Raw genomic sequence first — 16,588 nt, 5'->3', positions numbered from 1 at the left:
ACGTCTTGCCTTTTCATTACTAGCCGCCAGCAGGTGTGCGGTGGTATATCTCCCATTACTCTTTTTTATCGGGATTATACGTGCGTGTATATTGTGCATCAAGGAGCTCTCTCCTCTTCCTCTCAGCTCATTTCCTCTCTTAGCTGAAAACCACTTATAATACGCAGCTTGGACTGTTCTGTTTTTTGGATCCAACTCCTGGGACAGCTTCCAAAATTTTGCTTGTCCCCTCTGAATCCCCATGCGTTATACTTTTTTTTAAAAAATGATTTTATTTATTTAAGAGAAAGAACAAGAGTTAGAGAGCACAAGCGGGAGGGAGTTGCAGGAGGAGAGGGAGAAGCAGACTCCCTGCCAAGCAGGGAGCCCGATGCGAGACTTGATCCCAGGACCCTGAGGTCATGACCTGAGCTCAAGACAAATGCTTCATCGACAGAACCCCTGGGCACCCCATGCTTTAAGCTTTTGAGAGCTTCCTTTCTGTCATTCACTGTTGCCTTTTGGGAGGGGGTGGAGGTGCATATGATCAGTTCCTCATCTTTGACAAGAAGGGATGATGCATGCACAAGGTCACCTTGGGGTCTTTTGAAAATGACTTCGTATCTTGGTTTTTATTTCTGACAGTAACCAAACAAGGAGAAAGTCCTCTGGCTGAGCAAGTAGATAATCAGTTCCAGTGTTTTCCAGTGGAAATGAAGGGCACGGGATATCCGCTGTGCCAAGTATTTATGTGTCAGCTGAGCTCTGTCCTTAGGTCTCTAATGGCCCACTCACCGGAACAAACATTCTCAGCCTCCTTTGCACCGGCATCGATCTCATCAAGAGCAGCCCTATAAAATGAAATCCTAATGGAGCTGGGCGTAAAACGCCTTTTTAGCGTACTCCTCCCGATGGTCGAGAGTGCCTCATTTCCCTGGGAAAACATTTACAGCCAATATGTGCAATTATGCGATATATAATGTATAAAAATACAGCATCCAGCTTCCGTGAGGCTGGTGTGCTTGCACAGCTGGTGTGTGTTGATGTTCGTGGGTCTTTCAGGGCCACGGTTTTACAAGGAGCATATTCCCTCCATTAGGAACAATGCAGCCCTTACATAGAGAATACAGGGAAGCCTTAATATTTTCAATCCCATGCATATAAGCCAGAAGTCCTGCTTCTCTTGGTGTCTGAAGATTTGCTTTTGAATATAATTCTAGACTTTTAAAAAAGATTTTATTTTTCATGAGAGACACAGAGAGAAAGGCACAGACACAGGCAGAGGGAGAAGCAGGCTCCCTATGGGGAACCTGATGTGGGACTCGATCCCAGGACCCCGGGGTCACACCCTGAGCCAAAGGCAGACGCTCTGCTGCTGAGCCACCCAGGCGTCCCTAAGCATGTAACTCTTGATCTCAGCTTTGGTCTTGGTCTCAGGGTTGTGAGTTTGAGCCCCACACCGGGTATAGAGATTACTTAAAAATAAGAACTTAAAAGAGAAAGACAATACACTTGTATTGTTCCATTTCTTGATAATGTGGGATTGGCTAACATGATAATTCTATTCCTTGTATTATGGAAACATCTGCATTTATGAGAAACTTGATTGTGCGGAGGATGCAGTTTTGCAGTAAAGGATTCTTCTCTGACAGTTATTAAGAAAGGGGCCATCCCAGGAACACTTTGTGATGCAGTTAAATTCAATCTGATTTTCCCTTATATAATTCTATGTCGTATGTAAGAATAAAGCACATAAAAATGAAGTACTTTCACATAGACCTATTATTAAGACCCTATTAACACAGAATAATTGGTTTATAACATGGAGGCTGCCCCCTATTGACAGCATGTGGTATATGGTACATTTACTTTTTTTTTTTTAAGTCTATTTATTTGTTTATAAAAAGGATTTTATTTATTTATTCATGAGAGACACACACACAGAGAGAGGTGGAGACACAGGCAGAGGGAGAAGCAGGCTCCCTGCAGGGAGCCCAATGCAGGACTTGATCACAGGACCCAGAATCATGCCCTGAGTCGAAGGCAGACGCTCAACCACTGAGCCACTCAGGCGTCTCTTCTAAGTCATTTTATTTGGAAGTCTGATTCAAGCCAACTACACATCAAATATTCCACAAATTCACTTGATTTTAAGTTTGGGTAGCCATGTTCCTCTGCCGTTAACCCAGCAGATTAAATGCATGTTGGTGGCTTTCTACATCAAGCAATTAACATACTTACGATGTTGAATTTTGGAAAAGAAGGCCTCATTACCATCGTGGTATGTTGCTTCTACAAATTTTTTTCATTCTATTTTATTTTTTGATACGTTGCTTTTTCAAAGATGTTTATGTTTTTAGTCATGGGCTTAGATTGCAAAATCATTTCTCCCCCTTTATTTTTTTCTACGTGTTTTTGTTGGTTTACTGGATGAGGTATTTCCCTTCTGGGCCAGCGCTGGTGACGTGGTGCTCATGGTCTGTCTTCCGGTTCAGTATTCAGACAGCTGACCTGACTTTTGCTCAAATATGGAAAGAAATGTCCCCAGGGATCACCAAAAGACATGGAACCAAACAGAGTTTCATCCCCAATAATGTTTTGGAACACGTAATCCAGGAAAGCATGTTTCTCCTATTTTTTTTTTTTTTTTTTTTTACGGGATGGCGTACAATGAGGTGCTGCGAAATTCTTCCTAACGTACGAATCGAATTGTATGCTCGCTGGCTCACGGTGACTGCAGTTTTCATGCTTTCCCTAGGTTCTCAATAATGGATGGATTTTTCCTCTTCTAACGTAATCTTACGGAACTCTTGTGTAATTACAGTGATATTTCCGTTCATTGTATGAAAGTGATTGGCACACACACATTCTGTTATGCAGGTAGACTGTGTAACGGAATAAGGGACATGCTAGGATTTTTTTTTTTTTCTTAAGATTTTATGTATTTTGGAGAGAGAGGACGGGCATGAACAGGGGAGGGGCAAAGAAAGAAGCAGACTCCCTTCTGAGCAGGGATCCTGATGGGGCACTTGATTCCAGGACCCTGAGATCATGAACTGAGCCGAAGGCAGACGCTTAACCAACTGAGCCACTCAGGTGCCCCTAGGGTTATTATTTTTCATTTTCTAAAATGATTAAAACAAAAATACCAATACATTTCATTTAGTTATTCTATTTCAGTTTTTAAAATTTAAGTGTAACATTGAATACTGTCCTTTGGATTTTCGTGCCTAGCCTCTTGCTAGGGATAAATAACATTGTAGGCAATTTTTTGCAATTGTTACTTAATATTCCCAAACAGCCACAAAAGCAGAAGAATTTACCTTAAAGCCCAGATTCAGTAGGCATCAAAGCTTCGTCACCTCACTTGACTTTTTGCCTCTCCCACATTTTTGTTCCTTGTATTATTTTTATTTTTTTCCTTGTATTATTTTTAAAGCAAGTGCATACCACGCTCTCTCACAAATAATGATTTAAAAATAAAATAACATCTGTGCCATCATCACATCTTACAGAATAAAAGGAAAAATTCTTTAAGATCATTGAAGACCCAGTGAATATTCAGATTTCCCCCATGTCTGAAAAATGTCTTTTTCTTCCCTGTAAAGCTTATCTTTGCTTGCTTTAAAATGGGAAATTTCGGGGTGCCTGCCTGGCTCAGCTGGAAGAGTGCAGCCCTTGAACTCAGGGTCATCAGTTTGAGCCTCTTGTTGGATATAGAGATTACTTTAAAAAAGAGATAAACTTAAAAAAAATTAAAAAGTAAAATGGCAGATTTTATGTTCTGTGAACTTTGTCTCAATTAAAAAAGCAACAGGGGCACCGGGGTGGCTCAGCGGTTGAGCATCTGCCTTTGGTTCAGGGCGTATTCTGGGATCGAGTCCTGCATCGGGCTCCCTGCATGGAGCCTGCTTCTCCCTCGGCCTGTGTCTCCGCCTCTCTCTCTGTGTCTCTCGTGAATAAATAAATAAAATCTTAAAAATAAATAAATAATTAAATAAGCAACAATGGCCCCTTCAAGCTAGCTGCCCTCTGTACCCTTTTGCCAGAATCTCACTGGCTTGGAGAATGTCCTTGCTTTCATTGACTAGATAAAAACTCCCCCCACCCCAGGGATGCCCTTTGCGGTGGGGGTTTCATTGCTTCTAAGAGAATTCTGCGGAGATGGGGGGACAGAATTAAAAATACGCATTTTTATTTTAAACAGAAGAGCAAACAATGACTCCAGACCTTACTAGTTGTATTTAAGACCATGAGTTCTTATGTATCTTTTGTGAATTATTCTTGTACCTCTTTGCTTACCCTAAAGCTCTCACCTACCTATTGCACTGATTCACAGCAGCAAGTGCTTGCTGTGCTGCACACAGCTGATCTGGGTACGTGACCCTGGAGTTGAAATGTTCTGGCCTGAGGTGTGGGTTGCAATGTGTGAACCTGTTAGAAAACCAGCCAGAGGTGAAGCTCGACTTAAACTGTGAAACTGGTGAGGGCCTCTGTTTCAGGGAAATGAAAACTGAAACTATAAAAGCTTGACTGTTAGATGAAAGCCCGGCTTTGAACTCCATCCCTCTCTCTAGTTCTTTTCTCTACACCAGGACTCAGCACACAGAGGCCCGTGAGATCTGGCCCACCGCTTGTGGTTTTATAAATAAAGTTTTATTAGAACATGTTCGCATAGTTTGTTTACATCTTATCTACAGCAGCTCTCATTCTACAGGAGCAGAGTCCTGTGTCCGCAGCAGAGACCAGATGGCCAGAGACAATATGTAAATGAATGAATTGCGGCTGTGTGCCAAAAAAACTTTATTTATAAAATAAGTGAGGGGATAGGGATCCCTGGGTGGCGCAGCGGTTTGGCGCCTGCCTTTGGCCCAGGGCGCGATCCTGGAGACCCGGGATCGAATCCCACGTCGGGCTCCCGGTGCATGGAGCCTGCTTCTCCCTCTGCCTGTGTCTCTGCCTCTCTCTCTCTCTCTCTCTCTCTCTCTCTCTGTGACTATCATAAATAAATAAATAAATAAATAAATAAATAAATAAATAAATAAATAAAAAATAAGTGAGGGGATAAATAAATAAGTAAATAAATAAATAAATAAATAAATAAATAAATAAATAAAATAAGTGAGGGGCTTACGAGTACGTAGACCAAGAGAGTGGTGCTTGGCAATGCACACCTTTAAAAAAATAAATAAATTCAATTTAATGAACATACAGTGTATTATTAGTTTCAGGGGTAGAATTTAGTGATTCAGCAGTTGCGTATCACCAGCAGTGCGCATCACATCATGTGCCCTCCTTCTTGCCCATCGCCCAGGTACTCCATCCCTCCACACCCCTCCCCTCCAGCGACCCTCAGTTTGTTCCCTAGAGCTAAGAGACCCTCATGGTTTGCCTCCCTCTCTGGTTTCATCCTATTTTATTTTCCCTTCCCCTACGTTCATCAGTTTTCTTTCTCAAATTACACATCTGAGTGGAATCATATGGTATTTGTCTTTCTTGACTGATTTATTTCACTTAGCATAACACCTTCTGTTGCATCCATGTCATTGCAAATGGCGAGATTTCATTCTTTTTGATGGCTGAGTAATATTGCATTGCATATATAGACCACATCTTCTTTATCCATTTGTCTGTCAGTGGGCATCTGGGCTCTTTCCATACTTTGGCTGTTGTGGACAGCAGTGCATACCTCTTTTTTTTATTTTATATATTTATTCATGAGAGAGAGAGAGAGAGAGAGAGAGAGAGAGAGAGACAGGCAGAGGGAGAAGCAGGCTCCATGCAGGGAGCCCAACGTGGGACTAGATCCCAGGTCTCCAGGATCATACCCTGGACTGAAGGCGGCGCTAAACCCCCCGGGCTGCCCCAGTGCATACCTCTTAATACCAGTTTACTTTCTACACAATGAAATTATATTATCTTTTCAGTATATTCTCCACTTGGCCATTTCCACAGAAAGTTTACTGACCCCTGAACTAAAACCATGTGCTGTGTGAACTGGTTAAAACTGACCAGAAGGTATAGTCATACCGTGGATGGTTGTTCAGCTGCAAAAAATAAGAAAACCACAGCATCACTGAGCCTTGAGAGCAATTACCGTGACTGAAAGGAGCCAGACCCAGTTGAATTCACATATACGAGGTACCCGATGTACTCAAATTGTGGAGTCAGAAGTAGAATAGAAATAGCCAGGGCCATTTCGCCATGCTGTCCTCAACGCAGCCTGTCTGCTTGTGCTTTGCAACGGTGTTCATCGACCCCACACCTTCAATTTCACCCTCAGCCTCTATTAATGGAAGTCCCTTAGAGGAGAGATTAGGAGTGAAGAGAGGACCCATCAGTGAAGTGAGAATTGTTCCCACTCTGTAGGATTGTAAGAGTGGGTGGATCTACTCATTGGGAAGTACATCCTTAGAAGAGTTCCTGGCACGTAGTAAGCATTGAGTAGACATAAGGCGCTTCCGACTTTATCCTCTCCATCATCACTATCAACCGTCATCACCACCATCACCAACTTCACCAGCATCATCACCATCATCACCATCCTCACCATCCTCACCATTATCGTCATCACCACCATCACCATCATGATCACCACCATCACCATCATGATCACCATCATCACCGTCACCACCAGCTTCATCATCGCCATCATCACCATCACCACCATCACCACCATCAGCACTGTCATCGCCAGCATCACCATTACCAGCATCACCATCATCACCGCTGCTATGGGCTGAATTCCGTCCCTCCAAAATTCCTGTGTTGAAGCTTCAACCCTCCCAAGGTGACCGTATTTGGAGATAGTGCTTTTGAGAGGTAATAGAGGTTCCACGAGGTCAGGAGCGTGGGGTTCTAATCTGGGAGGATTGACAACCTTATAGGCAGTTGATTTGTCACAGGTCTGGGGGGCTGGAAGTCCAAGGTCTGCGTGCCGGGCAGCTTGGGTCCTGGATGAGGATTCCTGCTGACCTTTGGGTGGCCTCGCAGTGTGGAGAGAGGTCTCTGTCCCCAGTCTTCTTACAGGGACACCAGTTACTGGGTTAGCATCTTGACCCAATATAACGTCATCTTAATTACACCTGTGAGACCCTGTTTCCTTATTTTTTTTTTTTTTATTTATGATAGTCACACACAGAGAGAGAGAGAGAGAGAGAGAGGCAGAGACACAGGCAGAGGGAGAAGCAGGCTCCATGCACCGGGAGCCCGACGTGGGATTCGATCCCGGGTCTCCAGGATCGCGCCCTGGGCCAAAGGCAGGCGCCAAACCGCTGCGCCACCCAGGGATCCCCGAGACCCTGTTTCCGAATAAGATCACATTAGTAGGCTCTGGGGTTTAGGACTTTTGGAGGAACACGGTTCACCGCTGGACAGACGCCCCAGGAGGCAATGGGAGGTTCAGAACACACGAGCATGTGGACGTACGTCCCTTGCAGAGTCCCGTCCCTCTCTGGTTCATGCGGTCTCCTACCCCGTCACGGTGGTGCTGGTAGCAGTGAGCAGACTGGTGTCACCTTGCCTGAGCTGAGTGAGCAGGAGGAGATAAGACCGGCAGCATGGATAATTCACAGGCTGCGCCGCCGGCTCTGAATAACGCCCGGGGCTGGTCGCCTCATCTTCCCGTGTCTCCCGCGGCCCGAAGCCCTGTAGCCACCCACACCTCGCTGCACGTCCACGCAGCATTGGGGGCCGTTTGCAGGAAGGAAGAAGCATCGGGCTACCCGACGCAGCTTAGGAACTGGAATGTCCTAACAGCCTTCCGCCTGTGCCCCTGACCCGAGGACGGGGCTTGAAAGACTCACCTTTCCAAATGCAAGTGGAGACGCTGTACCTGATGCCTACGGTGACCTGCGGCCACCTCCATCTGCTTCTAATAGGAGCTAGGAACTCCGTATCCAGCCAGCTTCAGGCAACCCTGGACGCGCCACCGGCCGGGGACTCCAGCATGAAGGGCCCCCCTCAGTTGGCAAGATGGGCACAGGTGGCCTGCAGGTGTGCCCAGGGTGTCAGGTGCCAAGTGGAGAACCGCACGCGGCACTCCCTGGCGGGAGAGCGCCAACCGCACGCCGCTGTCTCTCTCTGGTCACAATTTCCCAGGCCCTTTCCAAACCCAGCCTCTGCCCAGCCTCTGCTGAGATCCCGCTTGCCTTCCCGCCGCTTTATCAGACGCTTCTTGCATCTCTCTTCCTTGGGGGACACCCCTCTCCGCCCGGTCTCCTCGGTCTCTGCACTTTTTATAAAGATTGTTGCAAAAGGTACTTAGGATAAAATTGACCGTCTTCACCGTTTTCATGCTCACGGTTCACTAGACGCAGCATCCACCTGCAGAACTCGGCATCCTCCCCAAGTGACACTTTGTCCCTGTTCAGTGGCCTCCCCAGCCCCTGGCGCTGCCACCTGCCCTCTGCCCCTGCCTTTCCTTGCTCTGGGGGCCCCATACACATTACATCATACAGTATTTGTCTTCCTGGGTCTGGCTTCAGTCACTCAGCATCGTGTCCTCGAGGTTCACCCATATGGTAGCAGGTGTTACGGGGTTTTGCCGTTTTCAGGCTGAATCATGGTCCATTGTGTGAAGGGACTGCGTTTCCTTTATCCATTCACCCGCTGATGGGCACTTGGGTGGCACCTGCCTCTTGGCCATTGTGAGTCACGCTGGTCTGACCGTGGCTGTGCCAGTAGCTCCTCACCCCCCTGCCTTGGTTTCCTTCGCTCATCCGCTTGCAGTGCCCGAGGGATCCCTGTCCTCCACATCCTCGCCGACGCTCCTGGGTTTTTAACGGCCGTCCCGACGGGGATGGGGTGGTCTCCACGTTTGACCGTCTCTTTCCTGGTAACCAGGGAGCAAAGCCACAACTTGGGGCTTGAGGGTCCCAACTTGGCGCTCACGGAAGCCCCGTAGCAGCCTCTCTGTGAGCCGCCGCTGCCCACCTTAGAGACCCGGCGTCCTGTGTCCTTAGAGTGTCAGCGGGCCAGGGCCTGGGCAGTCACTAAAGAGGCCGGCGTGGGGGTCCGTCTGGCCGTCCTCTTGGCCTCCAGGGTTGTATTTCCACATTTCCCGCTGTCGGTTCGCTGACGTTCCATACAGAACGTGTGCGGCCGAGCCCGCAGGTGCTCCAGGGGGAGGGAGAGGCCTGTGCGTGGCGGCGTGCGCAGTCCGTGCCCTTCCCAGGGTCCCGCAGCAGCACCCCGACCGAGGAGCTTCGGGCAACGGTACTCTCCCGCGATTCTCGAAGCCAGAGCTCCGGAATGAGGTGCTTGCAGGGCTCTGGTCCCACAAAGGCTCCCAAGAGAAGGGTCTGCCCTGAGCCTCCGGCCTGGCTTCAGGTCACCTCATGCGGTTCCCAGAGTGTAGACACCATCCCTGTGCCCCCACGGGTCTTCCCTCCGTGCGTGTCCGTGTCCTTATGTTTTTTTTTTTTTTTTTTTACCGCACCCATAATGAGGTATGATCGACAAATAAGAATTGTATTTATGAGGTGCAGTATGGTTTTTAGAGGGTATATAGTGTGATTCACTACAGGTCATGGTGGGATTACCGCACCCAGGTGAACGGACACATCCCGTCGTCTCCCCTGGCTCCCATTCTTTTCGGACGGTGAGGACGCAGAAGGTCTGTCCTCTCGGTAGACTTCAAACGTGAAATAGTCTTATTCCATCTCAGGACTTAGTCATCTCTACCTGGAAGTGTGTACCTTTTTTTTTTTTTTTTTTTAAGATTTTACTTAATTCTTCATGAGACACACAGAGATGTAGAGACACAGGCAGAGGGAGGGGCAGGCTCCATGCGGGGAGCCCGACATGGCACTCGATCCCGGGATGTCGGGGTCATGACCTGAGCCAAAGGCAGACGCTCAACCGGTGAACCACTCAGGTGCCCCAACTCTGTACCTTTTTTTTTTTTTAATATTTTATACAGGTGAGTTTTCATAGCAAAACCCTGCATGCTGAGGCATGCACACCAGGAGAAAATGAAGAAACTCGGTCTTGCGTTTTTCCGTAGAGCACAAAATTTGGAGATCTCAGCAGAAACGTGACGCATCTGTGAATTTTGATTAAACTTGGTGCCTCTTTTTCGGTATAAGGAGAATTCTCTTACGAGGACAAGAGGAAAGGCAGTGCATTTTCACCTGTTGGGGAAAAGATGTGAGAGCGAGGACAGGGAAGGGGTGACCAGAGTAAAGCCCGGCACAGCCGACCACGAGAAGCTCCACCATCCAAGCTGGGTCCGGTTTGGGGGGCGCTCAGCATCCCCTACTTGCAGCCTGCTGTCTCCTAGGCTAGAAGCTACCTTTTGGGCAAGTCTCAGCTCCTCTGCAGAGACAACCCTCCAAAAGCCCCCTGCCCCCTTGAAACACCAACTATGTCCCTTCACATGTGGATTCTGGGAGCCACCGGTGGGATTAAAATGACCAAGAACCCGCAGTATCGCAGCAAACGCCCACGCTTTGCAGGAGCAGGTGGGCAGGACAGTTGGCAGTAGCTTTTTCACCTTTGCTCCGGAGGACGGCCCTGCCTTGCGCGTGGAGCAGATGCGTAGCTCCTTGAGGGGTCCTGTGGGTGGACGCTTGCGTGACTTTCCATGTCGTTTCATAGGAAAGCGGGTCATGCGGCATTTTTGCGTTGGAGCAACAGTGCTGAGCAGCAGCAACGGCGGGCGGCGGTGAGGGCAAGGACGTGCCTTCGGTTGTTGGGGTTAACGGGTGTTTGTAAGGGCACATGCCCTCTGCGGTCACGTCCGCGTATGTCCCCACGCGTGTCCACGGGAGCGGTGGGCGCCGTGTGGTCACCGGTGTCGTCGTCATGTTCAGCGCCCCCGGGCCGTGCGCTCACCAAGCACCGCTAACGTGTGGTCGCCCTTCTCTGTCCCCAGGACGTGGACCCTCTGTGGAACGCCCGAGTACCTGGCCCCCGAAGTCATCCAGAGCAAAGGCCACGGGAGGGCCGTGGACTGGTGGGCGCTCGGCATCCTGATATTTGAGATGCACTCGGGGTGAGTAGGGCCCCCGTGGAGGATCAGCGCGGGCCTCCGTCCCGTGCTCCTAGAACCGCGCGTTCCCGTGGCACCGGGATCAAACACTGCAGGTGTAGGCACCGCACACGCGGGAAGTACCTCTCCCAAGCCTCCCCCGCGTAGAGGTCGTGGACGTGGGGACTCCTCCTGGCCCTGTGGCAGGAACGGGGCAGCCCACAGGCACCTGCGTACGAGGGACGCCTGCTGCCTCCTCCCGTCCTCCTCCTGTGTGACCTCCTCCAGCTCACTTCTTTCCCGCTGCCGAGCTTGGTAGACGCTCCGAGTTTATCCCCAGTTGGACCCGAAGCCATATTCTCTTCCACACCTGATTCCCTGCTGGGCAAGAGCAGAGGGTTTGCCCAGAAATCTTCCCTTTCAGTTGGAAAGAATGATGGAAACAGACCTGTTTGTACGCTGAGGGTGTGGCCAGAATGGAGTCTTGTGAAAATGTGTATTTATTTTTCTGTCTATTTATTAGCTCTCTACCCGTGCATCTATCATGTTAGCTCTCATCTATGTGTCTGTCGTCTCTTATCACCTCTCTATATCTATCATATCTGTTCATCCATCTGCCTTTCTCCTTGTCCACCCATTTGTCCATCCATCGATCCTCCTATCCATCCATCACCTACCTACCTACCTATCTCCCCATCCATCCATCCATCCATCCATCCATCCATCCACGCATCCATCTATCCCTCCACGTATCCATCGTGTCTATTTATTCTCTCTACTTGTCTTTCCATCCATCCATCCATCCATCCATCCATCCATCCATCCTTTCTGTCCATCCATCCATCTATCCCTATATCTATGTACTTATCTACCCATCCACCATCTATCCATCTGTCTATCCATCCATCTACCCACTCACCCATCTGTATCATGTATCTATTCTGTCTACAGGTCTGTCTGTATATTTGTTGATCCACCTGTTCATCCATCCATCCATCCATCCATCTATCCCTATATCTACTTAATCACCATCTATCTATCCATCCATCCACCCACTCTGCCATCTATCATATCTATTCTGTGCACCTGTCTGTCTGTATATTTGTTGATCCATCTGCCCATCCATCCATCCATCCATCCATCCATCCATCCATCCAGGCATCCATCATGTCTATTTCTTGTCTCTACTTGTCTATCCATCCATCCATCCATCCATCCATCCTTTCTATCTACCCATCCATCCATCTATCCCTATATCTATGTACTTATCTACCCATCCACCATCTATCTATCCATCCATCTATCCATCCATCTACCCAGTCACCCATGTATCATGTATCCTGTCTACATGTCTGTCTATATATTTATCCATCCACCTGTCCATCCATCCATCCATCCATCCCTATATCTACTTATCCCCCGTATATCTATCCATCCACCCACTCTCCCATCTATCATATCTATTCTGTGCACCTGTCTGTCTGTATCTTTATTGATCCATCTGTCCATCATCCATCCATTCATCCATGCATCCATCCATCTATCCTTATGTCTACTTAACCACCCACTCCCCCATCTATCTATCATGTATCTATTCTGTCTACCTGTCTATGTATTTATCCATCCATCTGTCCATTCATCCATCATCTATCTGTTCTCTTGTATTTTCCATTACTCTTAACCCAGAGTGCCTAGCAAATCACACAGAACCAGATTTTTCAGTAGACACCCCAGCCCGTGAAATCCCAAGGAGAGCGGAAGGTTAAAATGAATCAGGCATTGTCCACCTGTGGAGAAGATACCACACTTGGGAATATTTATGTGCCCGCATTCAGGCGAGTCCCCTCGCATGCCCAGCAGCACATTTCCCTTCTTTAATGTTATTGACCACTAGAGGTCAGCATTGATTAACGGTAAATGAACCCTGGCGGCCAGGGCTTCCTAGCTGAGGTTCCCTGGCTTTGTTTTCTCGTTTTTTGTTTTTTTTTTTTTTTTTTAATTTTTTTTTATTCATGAGAAACACAGAGACAGGCAGAGACCCAGGCAGAGGGAGAAGCAGGCTCCCTGTAGGGAGCCCAGTGTGGGACTCGATCCCTGGACCCTGGGATCACGCCCTGGGCTGAAGGCGGCGCTAAACCACTGAGCCACCCGGGCTGCCCTGTTTTCTCGGTATTACTGGGGTACGTTCTAGTAAATATATTCTACGTATAGAATAATGTGAGATATTATTAGTAAATACAAGTTTGAAAAATAATATTGATAGAATATAACAAAATATTGGAATTAAAATAGAATAAAATCTAATTAAATTAGAGTATAATATTAGGATGGAGTAAATATATTAGGATTACCTTGTAGAAGCAATTATTAAAATGATTAGAATATTTTTTAGGATATAATCCATTCAAATATTAGAATAGGCTGTATTGGAACATTAGGAAATAGGATATTTCTTTTGTTTTTTTAATAAATTAATTTTTATTGGTGTTCAATTTACCAACATACAGAATAACACCCAGTGCTCATCCCGTCAAGTGTCCCCGTCAGTGCGAAATAGGATATTTCTAATATTCTACTAGAATTTTAGCACATTTCTTTTAGCAATAGCGTTTAAGATAAATAGTATCTAATATATCATGAGGCTCTGTTTCTAGAATAATTGATGATGAATTGTTAAAACTCACTCGCAACCAAAACACCCTGAGCTGACCTCTGCATTTCTTACGAGGCAGGGCCCCGTGTGTTCACTGGAACGTATTTCCATTTTTCACGTTTCCAGTAGGAGGGGGGGTCCAGGCTTCCTGGAGGGATTTCTTGAGAGACTCGAGAGCGTGCACGTCCCACAAGCCTAGTCGATCCTTCCTGGGAGTTCCTTGACTCTCTCTCCATCCCTGCCACACTCAGCGGCCCCCTGGACCACTTCTGAATTTCCTTGATGTCCCCTCCAGCTGCTTCCCCTCCTGCCCTTGGGACGTTTCCCTGGCAGCTGGAGGTGTCCTGCACACACACCAACCAGACCGCGGTGGCTGGAGGTGTATGAAAGATAAATGCGTCCACATTCAGACCTGTAGTCAGAAGGAGAGGTCTCACGAGCTCCTGAAAGACACTTGTGGAGCCCCAGGGTTCCCATGAGAGTGAGCATCACGGCCGTCACGCTTGCAACAGGTGCCCCTGGGACTCTTTCCTACTCTCTGCTCTGCCCCCAACCCTTGCACCTGGCCTGGCTCTTTGTCCTGGCCACTGTTTCTGAAGGACACATTTCACGTTTTGTGTGCACGTCCCAGGGAAGGGGTTCTCTGACGAAGAAGTCAAATACCCAGAACTGGTGCCACCTCTCCATTCTGTTTTCTGTCCAAGAACTCTTTCTTCTTTTCCTCAAACTCACGTCCAAAGTGCCCGCCTTCCAGGGCCAGCCCTTCCTGTGGTTGCCCAGGACAGTGCTCAGGACCGTGGCGCCTCTTTCTGGACAATTCTGTTCTACTGGAGGGTGTAGGTGGGTAGAGCGGATATGTGAAAGCCATCACGGCGAGATGATGGGAAAAGCAGCAAAACTGGCATGAAGCTGGAAGAGGAAACTCTTGACCTTCCTTCATGCCAGGGAGCAGATGGTCCTTCGGAGCGCTGCTGTCACCCTAGACAACTTTAGGTTCCTTATGTAACACGCGCTCAGAGCTTAATTAAGAACTGGAAGTATTAAAAAAAAACAAGAACTGGAAGTATTGTGTTGGACCCCAGACAGATTGGAGGATTTCTCAGGGTGCTTTCCACAGGCCTGCGGCAGGGCTCGTTCTCAGATCCCCGTTCCCTCCGTTCCTTCCTTCAGGCAAGGTTTGGTACTGCTCATTTATTATCATTTTTTTCCGCTCGTTAAAACTACTGCTCACATACCTTCCCCATGATGCAGTCCTGTAACGCCTGCTTCCTGAGAACACTTTGTTTAATAATTGTCCATAAATGTTGGTAGGGATGGATGACACACTCCCTCCTGGTGCTTAACGTGCCGTTTGTGAACGTGCCCATTTCCCCAATGAAATCACACAGCCGGGCGTCCTCAGGCGGAGCCGCTACCCGAGAAAGGAGTCCCGACTCCCCCAGCCATTGTTGGAAAGGGCATCTGGTCCACCGGGGACGGTTGACTCGGGAGCTATGAACGTAAAGGTGTAGCCTTTACGTCTTTGTACTGTGTGTGTAGACTTCGCGTATCAGTAGCTGGCAGGACAAATGGATAAAAACACGGTGGCTCACAATAGGGATCCATCCTGTCCCAGCTCTGGAGACCAGACATCTGAGCTCCTCTTCCAGCGTCTGGGGCCCCAGGCGTCCCCAGGGCTGGTAGCCGCATCCCTCCGTCTCTGCCTCCATCCTCATGAGGCTCCTCCTCTGTGTCTGCATCTCCTCTTCAGTCTCTTACAAGCACCCCTATCGTTGGTTGTAGGGCCGTCCTATTCCAGGATGAGCTCATCCTAGAATCTTTCACTTAGTTACGTCTGCAAAGACTCTTTCTCCAAAGAAGCTGAGGTTCACAGACTGTCAGGGTGAGAACATGGATATATCTTTTTGAAGTCCACCATTCCACTCCCCATATTCTTGTTATTGATTGATTGATTGATTTGAAATCAACCGGATTTTTTTTTTCCTATTGAAAGTTGCCATCTTCCATCAAGATGTCATATGAAAACTCTATGTTTTGGGTTTTTTTTTTCTTAAAGATTTTATATGGTTAGAACACAAGAAGAGAGAGAGAATATCGAGCAGACTGTGCTGAGCGTGGAGCCCGACTTGGGGCGAGATCTCACGACCCTGAGATCATGACCTGAGCTAATATCAAGAGTCAGACACCTAACTGACTAAGCCACCCAGGTGCCCCACGAAAACTCCATTTTATAACCTATTTCCAGGGCTTATTTCAGTTCTACTTCTAAAGGATCCAATTAGCAGTATCCTTTTGAGTTGAGATTCTTTGCCCTCATCACTCCAAGCAAATATCAAAAGAAACGTGTGCCTCAGGGCGCATAGGTAGGTCCCTGGCATATATTTATTGATTTACTTCTATATTTTCTTCTTCTTCTTCTTCTTTCTTCTTCTTCTTCTTCTTCTTCTTCTTCTTCTTCTTCTTCTTTTCTTTTCTTTCTTTTCTTCTTCTTCTTCTTCTTCTTCTTCTTCTTCTTCTTCTTCTTCTTCTTCTTCTTCTTCTTCTCCTTCTCCTCCTTCTCCTTCTCCTTTTCTTCTTCTTCTTCTTCTTCTTCTTCTTCTTCTTCTTCTTCTTCTTCTTCTTTTCTTTTCTTTCTTTTCTCCTTCTTTTCTTCTTCTTCTTCTTCTTCTTCTTCTTCTTCTTCTTCTTCTTCTTCTTCTTTTCTTCTTCTTCTCCTTCTTCTTCTTCTTTTCTTTTTTTGCTCTTTGCAGTTTTGAGTATATTTCTTATTTAGCGTATTTCAGATTTTTTCTTGTATTTCAAGATAGTAGAGAAGGTACGTCTGTTGGTTTCCGTGCCAGGACTAAGATCTTTATTTATGATAACTCTGCCGTAGACGACCATACGTAAGTGAATGAGCACAGCCGCGTTGCCAATAAAGCTCTATTTACGAAACCGGGGTGCCGGCTGCAGTTTGCTGGATCTTTGTGGCCTAAAAGGTAGAA

At 47.4% G+C, this 16,588-nt stretch overlaps 1 protein-coding gene across 1 annotated transcript in view; it reads left to right on the top strand.

The window, feature by feature from the left end:
* Positions 1 to 16,588, top strand: part of PRKX (protein kinase cAMP-dependent X-linked catalytic subunit) — a 73,583-nt gene that overhangs the window by 42,194 nt on the left and 14,801 nt on the right. The window contains exon 4 of the mRNA XM_055337648.1: positions 10,856 to 10,975. Coding sequence (XP_055193623.1) covers positions 10,856 to 10,975 — 120 coding nt within the window. The remainder of the gene's footprint in view (positions 1 to 10,855; positions 10,976 to 16,588) is intronic.

Source organism: Nyctereutes procyonoides, unplaced genomic scaffold, assembly GCF_905146905.1.
Source record: "Nyctereutes procyonoides isolate TBG_1078 unplaced genomic scaffold, NYPRO_anot_genome, whole genome shotgun sequence".
Classification (NCBI taxonomy): Eukaryota; Metazoa; Chordata; class Mammalia; order Carnivora; family Canidae; genus Nyctereutes; species Nyctereutes procyonoides.
This window is presented reverse-complemented; position numbering and strand designations above follow the sequence as displayed.